Below are 22,429 nucleotides of genomic sequence, written 5' to 3'. Positions count from 1 at the left end.
TAGTAAATACATCGCTTCAAGTGAAACCGGCTTGCAAATATTTACTTCCACAGTTACTTTTAGTGAGCCTAGACTTCAGGTTGTTTGAGTTATCGTATGTGATTTTTTGTGGAATGTGTCCTTATCATATTCTTCAATCTATAATTTTGCTACAGTGTTAGATCTAAGTCCTCCTCTGAAGACAATTTTCTAAATAATGGATCAAACAGTGAGGCTCACAGAACACTCATGGATGTGAATCATTCTCAGCGACCTTTTCACATACTCTCCATTATGTAAGTCAACTCGAATTCTTGATTGACAACCACGATACTTGAGCCCACTTGGTTACATAGAAGTTAACATTCCTGCGGCTTTGTAACAAAGCGAATACTGACTTTCTACGGATGCCGAAAGTACATCTATTGGCAGCAAACGTACACATGTACTGTGATCTTCTCTACTTCGTAGATGATTGTGGCGAGTACATCTAATCCGTGCTTACTAAATTTAAGGTACACTTACTCAGTGAAACTCGGTAAAGGTATGTTCAAATTCTTCACAACGGTAGAACCTTTAATAAAGCAGCCTCTGTTAATAAAGAACACCCAACTCAGTAGAGATTGAATTCAAAGTACATGATGCACAAATAATATTGACCATGAGTAGAAAACACCAAAACCAACTGAAGAATTTTATCTGACTGTAAAATATATAACAATACATGATAATGGTTGTGATTCATCAATAGGAATGTGTTTTCCAAAATATCCAGCACGTTCGGATTCACATATATTAGAAAAGCAAGACAGACCAGTAACAAGCAAACCACCTCTAGCTATTCAAATACACGGTCTCCTCTTTCACCTCAGTCACTCAAGGTCGTACCAACATAAGAGGTAATTTTAACGAGGTAGTGGTTCGTTTATTTGATTTACATAATCACTGCCCAAAAACTTAGGTATATTTCAAACAGTTAAAATTTATGTTTATATGAACGTACATCTGTGTTATTAGACTTTTCCAGAATTAGCAACTGTCGGTGTTGTTCGACAATCGTTTAAATAGTTATATATAATCACAGTATTGAACTCTAGATGTCTAGATCTGGTTTCGTCGATGTAAACGTAGGGTTGTCCACCATTCTTTTAGTGCCGAATTCGCTAACGATAAATATTCGTGCTGTCAAATATGATCGGTTTTAAAAATGGAGCGATTTGTGGATTACTTGTAATCGTGGTTTTAATTTACTGACCATAAGGTTTTAAAAGTAATTGAAAGCTACCACCTCATGATCACAGCTAAATTCACAACAGTAAATACTAAATACTCACTGGTCTTATGGTCGATTTGTTAAGCTTTTGTGAAGCTGGATAAGCTAATCATTTTCTGATGACGTAGAACTTGACTTAAGTGTGCTTCTACTCAAATAGTTATATCACATTGATAAAGCTGGGTGTAGTTATTAGGGCGAATATAAAATTAGTCGGAGTGGTATCACAATTGATGGTATGAGAAAAAGCCGTGGGAAAGACGGCTAGAAAAGAAAGCAGGAATTAATGTTATTACACAGATTTTAGATAGGGATAAGTAAATGGCGTAATTGCGATTTTGCAACCGATTTTATCATGTGAGTAGATACCACTTTCAGATTCTACACACGATTTCAGTTCGCACAATATAGTAGTCAAGAGGCAAGTTTACACTTCATATATAAAAAAATATGTATGATAGGTGAAGGGTGGAACTAGAGATACAAAATACATCTCTAACATTATCTTTGAGAAGGTGGACGAGTGATATACATTCGACTACGTCATCTTTCACTAGCGACAGCAGTTGGTTTATTTTGCCATCTTATTAACCGTGGGTAAACTATTTAGTGAGGAGACACTGATAGTGTTTAACAATGACTAGTTTTAGGCTCCAATGTTACACTCGGCGTCAGTATTTCTGTAACGTTCTAAACCGATTCAGACCATTCACACAATGTGTCCTTGGTCGTTCATCAGTGGAATGTCAGTTGAAATCGTATGATATCTTGGATTTTGACACTCCTCTTATTTTGAACAATGGTTTTATTGACAATGTATTTTTTCCATTATATGAGCACCTTTTGTTTTAAAACTGTATCGACTATCACGTTCCAACTGCTTGCCAGTATACACCCAAAACGTTGAATGATATAAACGTCGCGAGTCCATTAACATCAAATGTGTTAGATTCGATTTGTAATTGAGTTTCATTCATCTGGAAATTCTCATTTTTTAATTATTGTTTCAAAGTAACCCGTTGTCTAGAGATAAAGAGTGGACTCAGGTGTCTGGACTACTAACTATGAATTACCTAACTGTAACTGTAGAATGATTGTAATCATGTAATACCTTGGATTATAACCTTCGCCGTGCTTCTAGTTATGATTTGGTCAATCGTATTTTTTTGTTGCTTACGATCACCCGATAGAATATTCTCAGGAAGTTTAGAAACCCAACTCAAACTACTTGCCTCTGGACATTTGTTTTCCATGAGTCGTATGCATTTAAAGTTCCTTATTATAACTTAAAGTACCATCACATTTTATTAGCGGTTTCTAAGATATGTAGCTGTTGATTGTAAGAATAGAACAGCTAGTCTTTCCATACTACCGGATTTAAGTTGTTCCGTCTTTAGCTTTGGTTAACTGTCTATCTTGTTGATATCTATTTGTGTATGAGACAACTGATCTCTGGTCGTTTTGAATAGACATTATATGAAAGCGAGCTAAAACAATGGATAGTTGTTTGGGGGATGCTGTCATACTGTGTTACTAAGTTTGTTTGCATTTCAGCAACTGAAGAAGTTACTTTAAATATTTCATTGGAAAGCCGATTTTATTATTTGACTATTGACGAAATAAAATCATACCTCCAGTGCAACTGCTTCCACTTCACTGGTGTTATCCTTTACATTGATCTTATGAATAAGATTAAAAATAAAACAGACTAAGGATACAGATTACTACAACTTAGTAACATATCGGTTCATTAGTCTGGTGGTTTTTATTACTTCAATTAGATGAACTCACTGACATGAAACCTAAACCTAACACAAATATGTAGACATCCCTGGTGACCCAATAGAATTACAGACAGATAATAAAGTGGATATTTTCCGATATATGTGCAAATTTTGACGCGCTTGCATCCGATCTTTCATGAAATTCTAAACTGTTCCTTACTCATCATATACTTTCGGTCATCGTTTTAACACCTTTACAACTTTTTCAATGATTTTTCCGTTGATGAAAAATAAGACAAAGTGAATCAGTTAATTATATAGGAGTTTATTTATAATATTTTTCTTTTCGAACTAGTTAATAATTTTGTTTACTACCTGCATAGTAAAATTAATTTCCAGTACCCTCAAACAAATAATTCGCATGGGTTGCGGGACCTTAATGTGGAAAGTACATGTCTATGGACATCATTCGGTGCTAATAAAGTGAAACCTGCCCTGCAAACTAGGCAGTTCGCTGTAACTATGTTATACTCCTAAGCTAATCAAAATAAAAATAAAACTTTTTTCATCCATAATTCGAAAGGCAGTGGAGTAGTACCATTCACCTTATGAATAGCTCCGATCTATAATTAGTAAGAAAATGTTTCTTATCATCGTATAGTATTACGCAGTTTAAAGACGAATTTACATGAAAAACTCCTCATACAGAATCAGTAAGAAACGCAGTTTGTTATAGGTTCGTTCTTTGTTAATTTATGTGGTGTAATCTCTTAACTAAATCATCTCTACTGACTGAATTGTTGGTAGTTTCATGCTATTAAAATCTCCAAAATAGGTCGAGCTTCACTTAAGTAGCTCTCGTAATGTTGTTTCGTCGAAGTTGAGGGAAGTTTGCAAAACATTGTTGTGAAAACTATCAGGGATTGTTTATAAATGTATTTTTGACTTAATGAGTAGTCAGTCAGTCACAACTTAGAACCTGGTACGTACTTAATGAATTGGGTGTGGCGCGCTATTATACCAATATTTGTGTTCAAATAAATAAATAATAACTTAATGAATTTCTCAACTTTATACTGTTCTGTTAAACAAATGGGGTTTTGTAGCGAAAATAATCGACTTCAAGATGATGAAGATCAATTACAAACATTGTCAAACCATTAATCACGTTGAAGTCCCGCTGCTTTTAACAACAGATTCTTGACGATCTGTGTGCGTTAGCTTATGAGTTAAACATCCAACTTCGGAAATATAGTACGGATTTACCGGTATTCCCGTAAAACTATTTGTTTTCACTTCATTATCTGGGATTTGTTGTTTTCTGATTCATGAATATATGAATATAACACACCATAAATTACTTCCGTTGTGTAAAACTTAAATAAAACAATAATAGCATTTATAATTTAGCTCGAATCATAATGCATGCTTTGCATTTCGAAATATATGCTACTAGTTTTATTTAAGTAGCTAAATTCCTAAGTAGTTACGTTAATCTAGGTAACATGAACAGTGAAATGAATTTCGAGAACTCATTCACTTAAGAAATAAGCAATGCTAGTTTATTTCATTTACCATATACTCGATACTTATTATTTCTTATTGTCATTGCTACTACATAATTGCGATCGCTTTTGCTGTTCTTGTTATTACCGTCTCGTGCGAATATGCTACGGCAACTTCGACCAACGCACGTCCATGTGAAGCCCTACGTGAATGACGACTGACTGACTTACTGGCTGTTTCCATTTGCCTTAGGAGTTGATGTTTTTTGTTAATTTTTAGATCTTTCAGTATCAATAGTGTAAATAAAACTTTTTTACTAACAACAATTACACGATTCAAAGTTAACCGAGGGATATTTCTATATGGTGATAAATACAGCATACGAAAAAAAGTCAATTTTGATTTCGCATTATCGACTTCAAATGATTTTCACTCAGTCAGCTTCAATGGATCGTCATGAATCCTACCAACTAACTTTCGTTGTAATTCAGATGTATTTAATTGTTCGACTCTCAGTGTACTGATTTGTAATGACTATCTCACTATCATTTTGTATCCAACGACAACCAGTCAGGGAATAAAACTTTAATTAATAACCACAAAATCGACATACTACTGAATTAGCTTGGATGCAAATTGAGTCTTTGTTTTCGTCCAATAAATCTTAACAATGTTAGTCTTTTGGGTAAGCCATTGGGCTAGGAGCAAGCAGAACTGCTGTGTATGATATAGCGGTTGTTGTTAGAGTTACCGCTGCATATTCCACTCCTTAAAAGTTTACTTAGTGCATGAAAACAGCTAGAAAGAAATACTGAAATCAGACCCTAGATACTAGGCAAATTAGACAAGATTATAACTAAGTTTAAGTTCCTTATGCTTTGAATTCAGGGTTATTAATTTGATTAGTGTATTGACTGGCTTCAGTTCTCTCTAATCTTCTATGTTGTCTAATTTTCCATATTCATTCAAGTTCACCACATATGCTGATAAAAAACTTTCTTCCTCTGGTTTTCCGAGGACTGATCTCTCATCGGAGAACGTTCATATATTTACAGCATAAAGGTAAAATTTGCTTAATGAGCGCTATAAGTAACAACTGCTAGTTTTTCAAGTTTTGGTTCCGAAACTAGGTACAAAGTATTTCCTCAGTAATAGCCTGGTTGTTTCCCATTCTATCAATAGAGCGTGACATAATTAGGCAGGTTGCCTATTGTTGATTGCGACAGTTTGGTGGCTGACAATGTTTTTATATACATACAAATAGCCTATTTCTTATTAGTTCTGAAAATTAAAAACCTAGTGACTGTACTCTTTTTTATCTTATATTTTAGTTAATAAGTGTTTCGAAATTCAGTCTGTATGGATCCATTCAATGTCTTTCTTTAAGTTCTAAGTAGCATTATCCTGTTCTTTTTACTAGCTTCTGGATTTTACTTCTCTTAGTTTTTAAAATTCGTTACACCGTTAGTGTTATAATTTGGATTTTTGTCCCACTTTTCTTTTTGAATTAGTCTTTCTATACGACTATGAAGTACGACAGCTCGCGACGATATGCATGTATGTTAGAGCATCGTTTATCTATTACTAACAAAATTAATTGATCGATACAGTATATTGGCAAAATATGTATTACGTTGAGAAATATAGGGTTGGGAAAAAATGAAACATAAAATAAACAAAAATACACGTAGAGTAATTATCTCACGAAGTTAGGAAATAGACTATCCCGTTTATCATAAAAGCAGAATAAAACTAATGTTTGCTAGTGTGGGGAAGTATGTGGTATTGAAACCTATGTAACGAAATCAGAAATCAATGATAAATTCTCTAAAGGCTGTGTTTCGAGATGGAAATTCTTATTGACTCATGATATCCATTACGCTCAAACCCACGTTCCCAGACCTCAACACTACTTGTAGGATGTTTCCTCCGAAAATGGTCAAGGACGACTAAACATACAGTGTCTTCAAATATCCTTAGCTAAGGTAGTCAAATTCTCATGAGCGTGGAGTAGAGCTGCTTTCATTCAAAACTCTAGACATCTTTACTGATCGCTAATTAATGTGCCATCAATATCGCAGGTTACTTCATGGGCACATCATTTTGCTAGCTGTGGATCTGAGAAGTTACTACTTTTTCCTCGTAATTAATGTATTCACGTCCTAAAGTTCCTGCGAAATTTTCCACATTGAGACGGTAGAAAAATCGTCCTTAAAATCCACAGGAATATAAATAACTAGTATGCAGAGGTTCTAAGATGTCAGCTGGAACTTACTGTTAATAAGCGAGGCGTTTCTTGAAACGCCAAGCGTATTTGTTCTCCATTCTCGTAGCATATTTTGAGTGCAAATGATGCTCACCTCTACATTCTGGTAGAGTTCCAGCTAGTCTTAAATGTTACTCGATTCGGTATTTTCATGTAATGTCGGATGTAACCGATTCTTGTATATCAGTTGGTTCTAAAGGATCAATTCTATAATTGTTCGAAAGTGGTTAGAGCTCAATCAACTGCTTCGGAACGATTGACGTTGATTTCGATGGCGAACCATCTCCTACATCAACTGGCTATGTGGACTGACGTAGGAATAGGTTTTAATATAGCTAGCGGCGGCCAAATCAGAACCTGGTTTCAGCCTATGGAGTCACTGACTGTCGAACTGAGCCATGTTGGTAGGCTCCGGTCGGAGACGTTTCCCAACTCGGCATTTGTTTCGGCCACGGAGACACACGTATTGTTTGCATTCCTTTAGATTCTGGGTCTCGAAATTACCAACATATACACCAGGTTCTACTTTACGTATGACCGACTAACAACATTTCATGCTAATGGTCTTATCTATTATAGAGTGAAGCAGTTAGATATATTCCTATATTACCGGTGACCAATTCGTGTCCTTAACTCCACTCATACTTTCAGGATCTTGTAATACGTATGCACCAAGGACTCAATATTAAGTCTTTCAGTTCACTGTAAAGTAATGGACTGATAGTTAGACAATCCGTCAAAACTATGAGCCATTTCGGGAGTATCACTAACCCTGATAGGCTGCTTAGGGCGCCTTTCTTCACTTATCGGCGCGAACTGGTCTTCATCAACGTCTTAACTAGTGTTATAGAGTAAAATATTGAAATGCGTTGACCAATCCACTTACCTTGAACGTCTTATCAACCTTGATGGTTTGATATCTCAGTTTGTATTCAAAAAGGTTGGTTGGTTTTTGCTACATTTATCACTTGTGAGGTTATTTTATAAAATCATAGACTTGCTTTAAGGTGTGGTAGTAGTTGCGGACTTCTAACCACAACGATCAGTAGGTAGAAATGTCGAGTGGCATGGTTCGAGACCAGTCTTAGTGGCTCAAATGTGGAGGGCCTCCTTTCGAAGTTATGTCTGGGAGAAGTATTCGAACCATGTTCAACTCTATGTAACCATCTAGGACAGTGCATTGGTGCATACAAAAGCAGGCATCCGGAGTCTTAATGTGAGTGATAAAGTGGTTGTCAAGTTACACCCTGGGAAAAGTTGGTGGGAACCTAGTTATTAAAAAGAGAATGGGGAATGTTTTGTAAAAAGTGCGTGGGACTTTCGGAACGTCAGTCGGACACACCAATCAAATCCATAGAGGGAAAAGGACAATTAACACGGTAGATAAGCAAGGGAGTCTTCCACTGGAGATGATCACAGGTACTCCAATGACAGGAACTTTTAAAGACAATGGAGAACGATAGGATGAAAGTTTGGAGTCGGAGGACACTATGAAAGACAAAACGCTGTCGCAAACCACTTGGCAATTTACTCGTACACCTCAGCAGCAAATATTGTTCCTGGGAGGTGTTGTGACGGCTTCGAAAAGCACGGCGAAGCCTCCTGATTCCCTAAAGGAGCTGAAGAGATTCCATTCAGTCAGAACATGATCGGTCCTTCTAGAATATCAACGTGTCATGCTACGATTGTATAATTGCATAACTTTTCTCTCTACATATTGGCTGAATAATGATGTTATAGCCAATACTAATAACTTTAAATACTCACGTTTTTCTGTGCATTTCTGATTCTTATCCAATAATCACTTCCCCTGTTTCTTCCGTCTTCTGATTTGCGACTGTATGGTTCTATACGTTCGAGTACCGTTAAATGTATATCGTATTCTACTGTAATCAAATCGACAACGTAACAATTTAGTTTCCACATAAAATTTTACCAAGCAGTTTGTAGTGAAAATAAGCGAATATTTATGAGTTTGTTCGATCTAATAATGCTTGTAAATTATTCAATACCTCTCCATCTTAATAAGTGCTTGTCATAAAACATCTACAAAATTGTATTTAATGGTCTAGTGATGGACTAACTAATCTTACTTAGTTTTGTATTTAACAAGAATATGTCAAAGGTTCAAGTACTGGAATCAGCAGCTTTATTCTGATTCTGATTAAATGCCCTGGTACGGCCGAGAGCGGGGTGAGTCAGCTCTCCCTCTTGAAATGCTCTCACATGGCCACGTACATACAGCCACTGAAAGGGAAGTCCTATTCACTGCCTTCTCCCGGCGGGGGTGTTCTTTACGGAATTCAGAGGGCAAAAAGTGAATGTCCAGCGCTTTAACCGGGCTGATAGATATGGAGGATCCACTTAGAAAAGTTGGAAAATTCTGATTCCAAATCAATGGTGTACATGGGCTCTAGTATCCTAAGGGAACAAATGGTGTATCAACCTGTTGTTCACCTACTATCATGAGACGGAACCTCCTAACGTCACTCCATTACCTTGTGGATTAGACCTTTAAGTGAAAGGCCCCTCAAGTAAACCATCTGCTTCGGTTTGGGCACCTGGGCAGTATCTCAGCCCTCACACAAATCGTATGATTTATGACATATATCTGTTTGCTGCCCCCTTGTATCAATGTTTATGTGTTTCTAAATAAATAAAACAAGTACCTAAATCAGCATCTATATTCCTTTTATTCCACTTTCTCAAGATCAACCACTGTAGCGATCATAACCTTAATTCTATACATTTAATATAATTATTGTGAATTAATTTATACACTATATTTTTACTATTCTTTGGTTATTGTCGTACTAACAATGATTCATTCTTAGAAGTATCTTAAGTCTGAATTCAGTTTGTATTGTTTACTCGAATCTTCTCATTGTTGTTAAGGACTGCAATTGATCAGTCTCTTATTGGCATATGTGCATACTGTGCTTATTGCCTCGATATAGGCTTAATTCACAAGCATTATAAACAAAGATGAATAGTCTGTTTATTCAATACAAGTCAATATTACTGCTAGTAATGTTGCTTTCTAACAATGTGTTCTTTTTATAAAAGTCATGTGTTTGATTCATATCAAATGGTTGTTAAAATATCTTTTTCTAATTTGTTAAACATTCTATTATAATTTGTTATAAGTTCATGACTTCTGATAGCCTCGTTTGTATACTGATCTATCTGTCTATATAAGTTAACATCTATTTCAATAAATAACATATTTTAATATCAGAAGGGGTTTTTGTGGATATTATAGTAACTTCAGTAGTTGAGATCATAAATCAAGTGAAGCTAGATCACCATGGAAAATCTGGATGACCGTTTCGACCTATTGTGGGACTTCTTAGCAATGCGCATCCATGACCCCGCCTCGCGAGTTTCGAACCTAGGACCTTCGGTCTTAAGAGCAAACGCTTAACCTCTAGACCAATGAGTTAGAAACAGATACAACGTGTAAATATGTCAAATCTGCCTCACAACCACGACATTCAGCAGTGATCAGTGGAGTTCTGTTGTGAGATAGTCACTCGTTGAAGACAATGGTGGATGTGTTGCTCATTTTCGTAGATTAGTTGAAGTTAGACATTAACACCGTTGGATGCTGGCTCAATGGTCTAGATGTTAAGCGTTCGCGTGCGAGACTGATCGGTCCATGGGTTCGAATTTCGCGAGGCGAGATCATGAATGTGCACTGCTGAAGAGTTTTACAATAGGACGAAACAGCCATCCAATGCTTCCAGATTTTCCATGGTGATCTATCCTCAATTGATTCATGATCTCAATTATTGAAATTAACATATTTTAAAATGATTATACGGGAGAATTCATATTGAATTGTTTATTTTTCATAAAATTTCGGATCATTCGCTTTTTTTTGTTTTATTACTTCGATCTATTTATTGGTTCTTTGCGCACATCTTATTGTTCTCATTTCTAGAAACAGAAAAAAAATATTAAAATGATGAACGTGATTAACTATTTCATGTTGTGCTTGTGTGCATTTTGATGTTCATTTGTTATAATAAATAAGCACTATTAAACGTTAGGGTGGCCGCTGATTTTTTTTTCTAATGGACAAGTAACACAATACATTGTGTATTGTGTGTGTGTGTGGGTGGGTGTGCGTATGAGCACTCATGTTATTGTGTATCTGAATGCGTGCATTCATATAAATGTGTACACAATTATACACCCAAGCAAAATAATGATTGCTCAATAATGCTTCAATGATAATATTCAATAATAATATGTTTGGATAGACACACACAACTAAGCTTGCTCATATCTTATAGTTTGTTGAATGACATTTATATTTTATGCTTATGGATCATATATTGACAATTGGGCATCATATATACTATTTTAATTAGATAATATAATCGAATTGATGAGATATATTGTATAATTACCATGACTTCTATAATTTAAATTATATTCCATTGTTGCTAAGTCAAGGATATTTTAAGGATAAAATATATTTATAATTGAACAGGGAGATTAAACAATTGAAAAGATTCTCATGTGTATATACCGGTATTATGTTATACAAAAGTGTTTATCCATCTTAATTTTGGTTAATTTCATTCAATTACAATATATAATCTAATGACTCAACCAAAGACTTCAGATACAAACTGTGATAATCCAATTAATTCAGTCAATCAAAATCTTACTAACGATTTTAGTATTAATGATAGTTTATTTTTATCAACATCTGAAGAACAAGGAAAGTGTGATTATCCATCACCTCATTTTTTTGAGCATGATTCAAGATCCCAATTAATATCCACTCAAGAATTATCTATTACATCTCCATCATCATCATCTCCTCCTATACTTGAACGTCAATTAAGTAAGGAGTGTGTAAAAGAACAAAAATCAGAAACAGATAATAAAAATTCATTATCACCTATTACCTTCGGACTATCATTCAGTTCATCAACGTCGATTAACAATCAGTTACATTGTATTCCTACAAATGTTTGTTCAACAGCTGTTACAAGTGTTACAACTGTTACTTCTGTCCGACGCCCACGTCATAAACCTGCAGAACGACGGGAATTATTAGAGTTAGCCGTAAATGATGTGTTAGGTTCTCAGATATCAATGAGACGTGCTGCACAAAAGTATAACTTAGCGAAATCATCACTATGTGATTATGTTCGTAAAAATGGAATTATATTACCTAATTTACGTTTTAAATCTTATCAAACTATTCCAAGATCAACAGCCACTGATTTGACTGTATCAAGTAAAAAAGTTACCTTATCAGGAAATACAAATCGTCAAACTTCGGCATCGTGTAAACGTAGCGGTTCACCAATGTCTGGTGATACTTGTATATCATCTATGAGTCATTTGCCAGCAAAATTATCATGTGGTATAACTCGTAAAGTGAATATTACTCGAACTAAGAATATAGATAATAATAATAATAATAATAATAATAATAATAATAATAATAATAATAAGCAACACTCGAAAATATCTGCAAGACCAGTTATTCAAATGGACAACTTATCCCTCGGAGTAGATAATGACAGAACTGTTTCATTGGCTAGTAATTGTGACTTAAATTGTATTCGTTCACTTATATCATCTGAAAAGACTAATATTGATTCTTGTCCAAGTGAATATTGTTTATCAAATCAACATCATACAAATAATCAAAATAATCTATTTAGTGTATCTAACATATCTAAGTGTTTTACAAATGTTATCTCTTGTAAATCATCAAGTGTTGAAAGTCCATGGTATAATGCTGCTGGACTTCCTACTCAAGTACCTATGCGTTCATGGACAAGTACTAATACATTAAGTGGTTCATTACAAAATATAAATCAACAAGAACAACCAACAATAAATATAAAAAATACATCATCTTTTATTCCATCTAATAATAGTCTATTTAATAATCATCTACATTCTAATGTAGAAGATTCATTAAATAATAATTTATACCTTAGTAAATTAAAACTAAATCATTCCAATGATTCAATAACAGATTGTTTACATGTTGCTAATTATTTATTATCTAATGAAACGAAATCACTTAGTGATGAAGTAAATAATCGACAAAATGATTGTTGTTGTCCAATTAATTCAAATAGTATTAATATAACTACAAATTTTCCTGTTGATTCTGTAAGTATATTTTGACAATTCAGGTCTCCCCTTTCACAGTATGTATCTATGTATGTGTGTGTGTGTATGTATGTATGACTTTTCAATGGTCAAAATAACAAACACCCTCTAGAACTTTTACGTAGTGATTACATTTCATTGCAATTTACCAATGATCATTTGTTTATTCAATGTATATGTATTTCTGTGTTGTTTTTTTTAAATATACTTTGGTTAGCCTATTTCCCAATTATCATCGGAATATGATCGACGAATATTTTTAAATGAAGAATCGGCCAAATCTTGGATTTTTAACAATTCAAATAGAACTATTAACGGATTATCAGATTCGGAACAATCAAGATCAATTTTAGATAGTACACAATCTCTTCGTAGTACAAACGAATCATCATCTACAGGAGTTTCATATTCACCTCCTACTAGTACTGTTAATTTAGATTCATCAACTAATTCAAGATTTTTAACTACTCCACTTAGTTTATCATCATCTAGTTGTCAGATTTATTCAGACGAAACTACAAAACTTCCTTTTAAAACTACTCATTCTAGTTCAGATAACACGGATCATATTGGTATACAATCTGAATCTGCGATTAGTAATAACACTGTTACTGATCGTTTTTTATCAAATTCTACTACAGCATCTGCATTGTGTTCATTACTTGGTCTTAATTCTATTAATCATATAAATTCTCATTTTTGTCAACCTTCAGCTTCAATTTTTCAATCTAATTTATTACCTATTAATCAAGCGGCTATAGCTGCATTATTATTGCAATATTCACGAACTGCAGTTACTGCTTCAACTGTTTCAGCTAATTCAATAAATTCTACTACATCAAATTATACAAATTGTCCTATTGTTACTTCACCTCTTAATTCTTCACAATTTCATAATCCAATTGATATTGTACAAAATCCATTAGATCATTCAAATCAAATTAATAAATCATTTAATCAAATAACACAGTCAATTCCTTCTATACATTTACCTTTCATTACAAAAAATCATTATACAAATTCGGAACTTATTAATTCATTGAATTTTTGTGATCCACAAATTAATTTATTGAAACAATTTCCAAAGTTTTTAATTGAATCTAATACTGGGACAGTGTCATCACCAACTGAATTAATTATTCCATCACATTTAACTAATCAATCTGCTGCTCATTCATTGGTATGTTAGTTGTATTGATTCAATTCCATTTATTAATTTGTATTTTATTTCCTAATGAAAAGGTTATACTACTTATATTCTGGTTTACGTTCCTATACTAGTTATCTTACTGTTAATATGATGAATATAGAAATTCTTCTACATAACTTAAGATGATTGCAGTGTCACCCAACTCTATTTAGATTTAGTAGTTAATGAATCACATGAAAGTTTGTAGACAATTCTTGTCAGTAGGTGTATAGTATACTTGTTGAATATGTTGAACAGTTTGGTTTATAGTGAAAAAATTCCAGAGATATATTGGCTAAACAATGCAAATACAAAAACATTTGTTTATGTAAATACATAGACATTGGTACGAGGAGGCACCGAATAGATACACGCCACACAAGTTACTTGATTTGTGTGTGGACTGTGATACTACCCGGGTGCCTAAAAACCCAAGCATATGGTTTTCTTAGGGGGCCACTCCCCGAGCCTTCGACCTAAAGGTCTAATCCATAAGACGGTGAAGCAACGTTAGGAGATGCAATCCCATGGTAGCCGGTGACGAATAATAAGTTCATACGCCATTTGTTCCGTCAGTGAATCCTTAAACCCATGTATACCGTTAGTTTGGAATTATGGTTTTCCAACTCCTCTACGTGAGTCCTCAATATTCACGAACCCAGTGCCGGACATTCGCTTTTCATTCTCAATTTCGTAAACAACACCCCCACCGGGAGAATATAGTGAGTAGGACTTCCCTGATAGTGGCTGTATACACGTGGCCATATGAGAGCATTTGAAGAGGGAGAGCTGGCTCTCCCAGCCTTCGGCTGTACTAAGACATTTAGGTTTGCAGAAAAATCTAAAAGGAAAATTGTCTTGTGTTTTATTCATATATTTATTTCATTTTGATCGTTTATATTAAGTAATATTTCTTCACTAGAAACAGTATTATTATCACTACATTCAATAGACTGATTGAGTTTAGGTAGTATGAGACATTTCTCTATATGTTAGAGGATTATGTGAATGAAACTATGAGGTGACCTATTATGGAAAACAGTTCCTAGGAGATATTATATGAAGTTTAATGTTAGTTGTCTCATATTATCTAATGCATTTTAATTGTTAATCACATTACATACGACGGTTAAGGTTAAGTTTTTTAAGACCTACTGCTTCGGTTTGGGCATCTGTGCAGTATTCCAGCCCTCACACACCTTTAATTTCTTAGATATGTCATGTTAGTTAAATAACTGCCAAATTATATATATACACTTATTTACGTATAATTATATTTGAAATAATTTCAGCGACTGAATCTTAAATAATCCCAGCATTTCGTCTTATAAATTTGTTTAAACTTCTTCAGGATAATAATCAAAATCAAATTGTATAGAACATATACCTTCTGAAATGAAATAAGTATTTACATTATGTTATACATTTATAATTCCAATAGTTGAAATCATGAGTCAATTGAAGCTAGACCACCATGGAAAATCTGGAAGCACTGGACGGCCGTTTCGTCCTAGTACGGGACTCCCCAGCAGTGTGCATCCGCGATCCCGCCACCCCTGCGAGATTCAAACCCAAGACTTATCAGTCTTGCACACGAGCGCTTAAGCATTAGCCAACTGATCTGGCCGGCATCCAACAGTGTTAATGTCCAACATCCAGGTTTTCCATGGTGGTCTAGCTTCAATTGACTCATGATTTCAACTATTGAAATTATTAAAATCTCCACAAAACCCCTTTTGATTATACATTTATTTTGTTGTTGTTATTTTCTCATTATATTCAAAATGCTTAACAAATTCAGAAGTAACACTAGTAATGTGATTTCAATGATGAATATTTGTATTGAAGTTCTTATCAAGTTAGAATAACTTCATGTCTCATTCACGCATTTACATGTACTCATTGATCTGTACAAATACATAAACAATGTTTTGCAATTGTAATTTTATGTGAAACATGTAAAACAAAAGAAACAATTGATTTAGTTCACTATTGAAAAAGATAATTATAAATACTTTCCATATTGATGCAGATTTAATAGATAGATGAACGGGTTAAATGAGAGAGATAGAACGAGAGATCATGATGTGATCGGATATAGGAAAAATGTGCAGATTGTTATGATTACGGTAGTATTATTATTATTTATTTAAACATATAAACATTGGTACAAGGATATACGCCACATAAATCATTCGATCTATATGAACGTTGGAATACTGCCCGGGTGCTCAAACCGAAGCAGGTGGTTTTCTTAGGGGGCTACACCCCGAGCCTTTGACCCAAAGGTTTGATCCACAAGGCAGTGGACCATCGTGAGGAGATGCAGTCCCATGGTAGCCGGTGACCAACGATTGGTTCATACGCCATTTGTTCCCTCAGGATACTGGGGCCCATGCCCACCATTGGTTCTGAAACATGGTTTTCCAACTTGTGTAGGTGGACTCACCGTGTCCACCAACCCGGTTAAAGCGCTGGACGTTCGCTTTTCGTCCTCTGAATTTCGTAAACAACAGTAATGCCACGAGAAGGCAGTGAGTATGACTTCCCTGTCAGTGGTTGTATGAACGAGACCATGCGAGGGAATTTGGAGAAGGAGAGCTTACTCTCCCCACTGATTACGGTAGACAATGTGATGGTGATAGAAATTACCAAAAAATAGTTGTGAATCAATCATATTACTTGAGATGAATAAAACACTGGTAATTAATAATAATATTTGGAGAGGGTGTGAGAAGATGGAAATATTTAGGTATCTAGGCTGATAGTTTATAATATATTTTACTGAACAATGTTTAAATAATACGACTAGCTATGATAACTGTAGATTATAAGTGAACAATAAAAATGTGATCAAATAAAGATTAGGGCAAGTAAACAAAGTAGGGGAAATAAAGGAGGCGAAGTACAGCAATAAATCGGTCACCATGGCAGGAGCATGTGAAACACAATTTCTTTTTGGATACACATAAGCTTGGTTTTAGACGATAAACACCTACTGCTTCTGAGTAACTTCAAAGTGTACCATCATCCTATCAATTTATTATTCGAAAGGCAGTGTCAGGATCTAGATTAAATTCTTTGGGATGTATTCATAGATCCTTTTAGGTAGTATCCTTTCTGTTCTTTCAATACATGTGATAGTGCATGTACGAGTAAGTATATGGATACATTTGTAAGTCCCTAGAGGTGACCTGTTATCCAAGTTATATCTTCTGAATAGTCTTTTATGTTCCATACATGATTATTAAGTCTGTGGCAGAAAAGGCAATGAAGTAATTGCTCTTAGTGGACGCCTATTCTGGGGACAGTGGGTTGTCGTTACGTGTAATTTATTGACCTAAAGTTTTTTATTTATGAACTTTGTGGATACTCAGCCCCGGTTAATTAACTTTAAAGAGTTTGTAATTCGTTATCGACGGATTCTTCAAAACATAGTTAGTTTATCCTTAAGAACAGAGTTCTCACAAGACTTCTTTTTTATATGATTGGATGGAAGCTATTAAATTGTTCATGAAGTCTTACGGTATATGGAACGTGAAATGGAACAGTCTTCGTTTTTTGTTGTCGTTAAATTTAAGAAACTCCACTAATTTCATACTGCATCCTCTCACGTGAATTTTAGATCTACATAAGCTGTATTGAAACAGGTAATATTGATCAACATGATCTCTTTTACCATACATGATGAAAGTATCATCGATATATCTCAAATAGAGTGAATTCGTTTACTCATATGCTTCAGTTTGGTGTTTTCTAGTTCCAGAAAAATATCAGCGAATGAAGGGTTTAGTTAGCTGCTTATTGCAAGACCTTTTTGGTCGGTAGTACTTTTCGTTGAATTAAAACTGCATAACAGTTATGCTTAACAGTAATTACTCTTTCAGTCTCTTCTTTGGAAAATCAGTCATGTCATCACGACTGAATATGGTGTTAGTAGTCTTTTTTTAGTGGGGATTTAGTTAATAAGCTCTCCACGTTGAAACAAACCGCATACTTTCTGTCCAAGTTAATGCCGTCAGTTTTGTTAATAAAGTTGAAACTGTCTTTCAGACTGTATACAGACATTTTTCCATTATGGGTTCAGTCATTTGGGTAAGCCACCGAGCAGCATTATGATACGTTGGATTATTCATTACTGGGATCGGTTGTAGAGAGATATCAGTTTTTTAAGTCTTGGGTAAACTATACAACTTCAGTATGTAAGAACCTTTTGCATTTGTTGGTTCGAGAACTGAGGTTAATAAGCGCCTCCAAAATCGATGATCTAATGCTAAACTCTCAGTTTAATTGATCGAATCAATAAACAGCTATTCTGAGCAATATTTTAGACCCTGTCCGACTACATCATAGTCGTCGTGTACTTCGGTACAATCTCATTTATATGTTAACACCAGCATTTTAATTATGACCTCTTCAAAGTAAGCTAAAACTGAAAAACGGCAATGTGCTAAATTAAATACCCCTGAACATCTTTGAATATGTTGTAAAGCTATTTTTGAGATTTCTTCTTGAAATTGAATCTTTATTAGAGACTGTCATACATTTAATCGATTCCGGAGAAGTAATTAGTGTTAAAGTGTTTTGTGCAAGCAACTATTTATCATTAACCGTTAAATTAGAAAACAGTTATTCTCATTAGTTCAACTCTATAATAAAGGTCTTCTTAAATTAATAAAGATTTTACCTTCTTACGGTAAATCACTTGTAATTTGTACCTTTTATAAATTTAAACCAAACGAAAATGGGAATATTTGCTCTCAAATCCCCTGATACAGCCAAAGGGGGGGGAGAGTTCACTCTCCCTCTCCAAATGCTCTCACATGGCTACGCGTATACAGCCACTACCAGAGAAGTCCTAATCATTGCCTTCTCGCGGCATTATTGTTTACGAAATTCAGAGGACGAAAAGTAAACGTCTAGCACTTTAATCGTGTTGGTAGATGTGGAGGATCCACATAAAGGAGTTGGAAAACCATGATTCCAAACTAATGGTATACATGGGTTTACGGAGTCACTGATGGGACAAATGGCGTATGAACCTATTATTCGTCACCGGCTACCATGGGATTGCATCTCCTAACGTTGCTTCACCGTCTTATGGATTAGACCTTTAGGTCGAAGGCTCCGAGAGTGGCACCCTAAGAAAAAACCACATGGTTCGGTTTGGACACCCGTGTAGTATCACAGTCCACACACAAATCAAGTGACTTATGTGGCGCACATGTATTCGTCGCCCTTTTGTACCAATATTTATGTGTTCAAATAAATAAATAAATGAAGCAAAATACAATGTATTCATTTTATTTTGTTGCTTTCTCTTCAGCTACCTGCATACAAGCTAGTTTTTGTAATTATTTTCACTTAATAACATAATTTATTAACAAATAAATTGTTGTATAATTCCGTAATCCTTTTATGATGTATGAGTAGGTTGGAAGAAAGGTAGTGGCGGTCAGACCAAAACATGGTACAAGTCCATGAAGTCACTAACAAGTAGGTTTAGACTCCCTAGTTGGGATCTGCGATACGATAGCAACCGATGTCAATATCTCGAAAGAATTAAATATATTAGCTTGTATATAGCTGAAGAGAAAGCAAAAAAAACAACTAATTTCACTGTATTCTCTAAATATTATCGCCTTTTTTGGCGACCTGCTTGAATATCTAGGCTACCTGTTCCGGTTATTTAGATATTTCATCAAGCGATCTTCTTTTATGTTTGTTCTAACAGATCATTATGTCAGTTAATTGCATCAGTTATTCATGTTCGTTTCTAAAAAATGTACAACCTTTCATTGTACAAGTTACAAAATAGTACAATCAGAGACATCGTGGTTGCTGGCAGGCAATACGCATTAAAAACAATGTACATTATTCAAATGTTGATTGTTGAACTGTTAACATCTAACTGGCGATCACTAAACTATTTACCATTAGGATCGATCAAGATATAAGAAACAGAAACTTGTTGAAATACTTTGTGCTGAGAATTCTATATTGTACTCAAAATATAATATTGAATAATGCTAATAATAATGAGAAATTTAATTGTGTTACGTAACTCAAACTGAGTTTCTATCAACTAATCGTTACTATTTTGTTTCTACGAAAAAGGTTGATTACATGATGATGATGATTTATGTAATCATTTAACACATTGACAACTACTTATAAATTTTATTCTTAGTAATAACTAATGTAAGCATTTTATTTTATTTTTAACACATAGATATTGGTACAAATACATATGCGCCACACAAATCTCATTCGATATGTGTGAGAGCTGCGATACTGCCCGGGTGCCCAAACCGAAGCAGATGGTTTTATTAGGGTGCCACTCCCCGAGCCTTCAACCTGAAGGTCTACAAGGCCCACAAGGCAGTGGAGCATCGTAAGGAGATGCAGTCCCATGGTAGCCGGTGACGAATAATGGGTTCATACGCCATTTTTTCCCTCAGGATACTGGAGTACATGTACACCATTGGTTTGGAATCCGGTTTAATCGCCGGACATTCGCTTTTCGTCCTCTTATTTTCGTAAACAACACCCCCGCTACGAGAAGACAGTGAGTAGGACTTCCCTGGCAGAGGCTATATACGTGTGGCCATGTGAGAGCATTTTGAGAGGGAGAGTAGACTATCCTCACTCTCGGCCATACCAGGGCATTTGAGGGCAATGTAGACATTAATTATACAGTTTAGTTAATTGGACTGAAGTTCAATGAATTTCGATTCCTAGTGTAGTGCTTTATCAGTTTGACACGTAGACATTTAACACAATTCTTTGGTATATACAAGTAGATAAATAAATAGTGTTACATTTCTGCTTCATGTTATTTTGTGCATTATATATATATATATCAGGTTTTCAATTTATTTCCTCAAATATTTCCTTTATACATGTTTTTTATATAGAGGCAATTGGCAAACACTTTATTTTGGAGTTCACTTGGTTCTAAAGCTATAGATTTACTTTCAACATTTGGACCGAGCATATTACAACCATCATCATCATCATCATCAGCAGCAGCAGCAGCAGCAGCATCACAAGAACAACGGATTAATTCAGTAAATTTATCAAATTCTTCATCAATTCATACTAGCACAACAACTATAACTCCAACATCTATAGCTGTAACAAAAAGTGGAATAAAAGATTTTCCTATAAATCTATTGAATAATAATAATAATATTATTGACAATCAAGTTAATTGTTGTAGAAATATCGAATCTGTCAAAGTTCATCAACCGATTACATCAATATCAACAACAAATAATCCATCTACTTTATTATTGAATAGTGATTTATTAAGAAATCAATTATTTTTACTTCATTCCACTAATTCTAACATGTCACATCATGTACAAGGTCTTATTAATTTTATAAATAAATCACCAACACCATTTCATGGTAAGTAAAATAGTGTATTATATCTTGTTTACATATTATAGTTGATCTGATTATTTTAATGAATATTATCATTTAATATATTCTTTTCGAATATAAGCCCCCAAATGCCCCGGTATGGCCGAGAGTGGGGTAAGCCCGCCCTCCTCGAAATGCTCTCACACGGCCACGCGTATATAGCCTCTGCCAGAGAAGTCCTACTCACTGCCTTCTCGTGGCGGGGGTGTTGTTTACGAAAATGAGAGGACGAAAAGCGAATGTCCGGCGCCTTAACCGGATCCCAAATCAGTGGTGCACATGGGCTCTAGTATCCTGCGGGAACAAATGGCGTATGAACCAATTTTTGGTCACTGACTACCATGGGACTGCATCTTCTCACGATGCTCCATTGCCTTGTGGGTTAGACCTTTAGGTCAGAGGCTTGGGGTGTGGCCCCCTAAGAAAACCACCTGCTTCGGTTTAGGCACCCGGGCAGTATCACAGCCCTCACACAAAAGTGTGGCGCATATATATTTGGTGCCCTCTTGTACCAATATTTATGTGTTCAAATAAATAAATACATAAATACTTCGAATATCAAAAAGTTCCCATTTGATGGTTGGGCCTAGAATTGGCATATCATGCATCCTGTGCGGATTTTCTCGATATTGTCAGTAAACATATATGCATTTTAGGCAGAGATAAATCCAAGATGTGTGTTTTGTCCTATTTATCACTTGTCAGCTCAATTCACCTGTACAACAATGTTAATTTTTCAATTCCACTGCATAAATGAGTTGAACTGTGTTGTTGACTTAAATTGTATTAGTAGTATTAGTATGAATAAACTAGTTTAAACAAAGTAATATTGAAATACCCTGAATACATTTAGAACAATTTTACACTTTACATGAAATAGTAATAAAATTGTTACAGAATTAATAACTCCGACC

General features: G+C 34.8%; 1 protein-coding gene across 2 annotated transcripts in view; it reads left to right on the top strand.

Annotated features, from left to right (window-relative positions):
* Window positions 1-866: 866 nt before the first annotated feature.
* Window positions 867-22,429, top strand: part of MS3_00004794 (uncharacterized protein) — a gene marked incomplete at its 3' end in the record, with an annotated part of 47,491 nt that continues 25,928 nt past the window's right edge. Inside the window, exons 1-3 of one of the 2 annotated variants that reach the window (XM_051212762.1) lie at window positions 867-5,544; window positions 13,116-14,078; window positions 21,005-21,500. In XM_051212762.1, coding sequence (XP_051068675.1) covers window positions 21,440-21,500 — 61 coding nt within the window. In that variant the 5' untranslated portion in view covers window positions 867-5,544; window positions 13,116-14,078; window positions 21,005-21,439. Of the gene's footprint in view, window positions 5,545-11,103; window positions 12,899-13,115; window positions 14,079-21,004; window positions 21,501-22,429 lie in introns of those variants that run through there. The other variant, XM_051212763.1, reaches the window with a different exon arrangement.

This window comes from Schistosoma haematobium, chromosome 3 (assembly GCF_000699445.3).
Source record: "Schistosoma haematobium chromosome 3, whole genome shotgun sequence".
In the NCBI taxonomy this organism is placed as follows: domain Eukaryota; kingdom Metazoa; phylum Platyhelminthes; class Trematoda; order Strigeidida; family Schistosomatidae; genus Schistosoma; species Schistosoma haematobium.
This window is presented reverse-complemented; position numbering and strand designations above follow the sequence as displayed.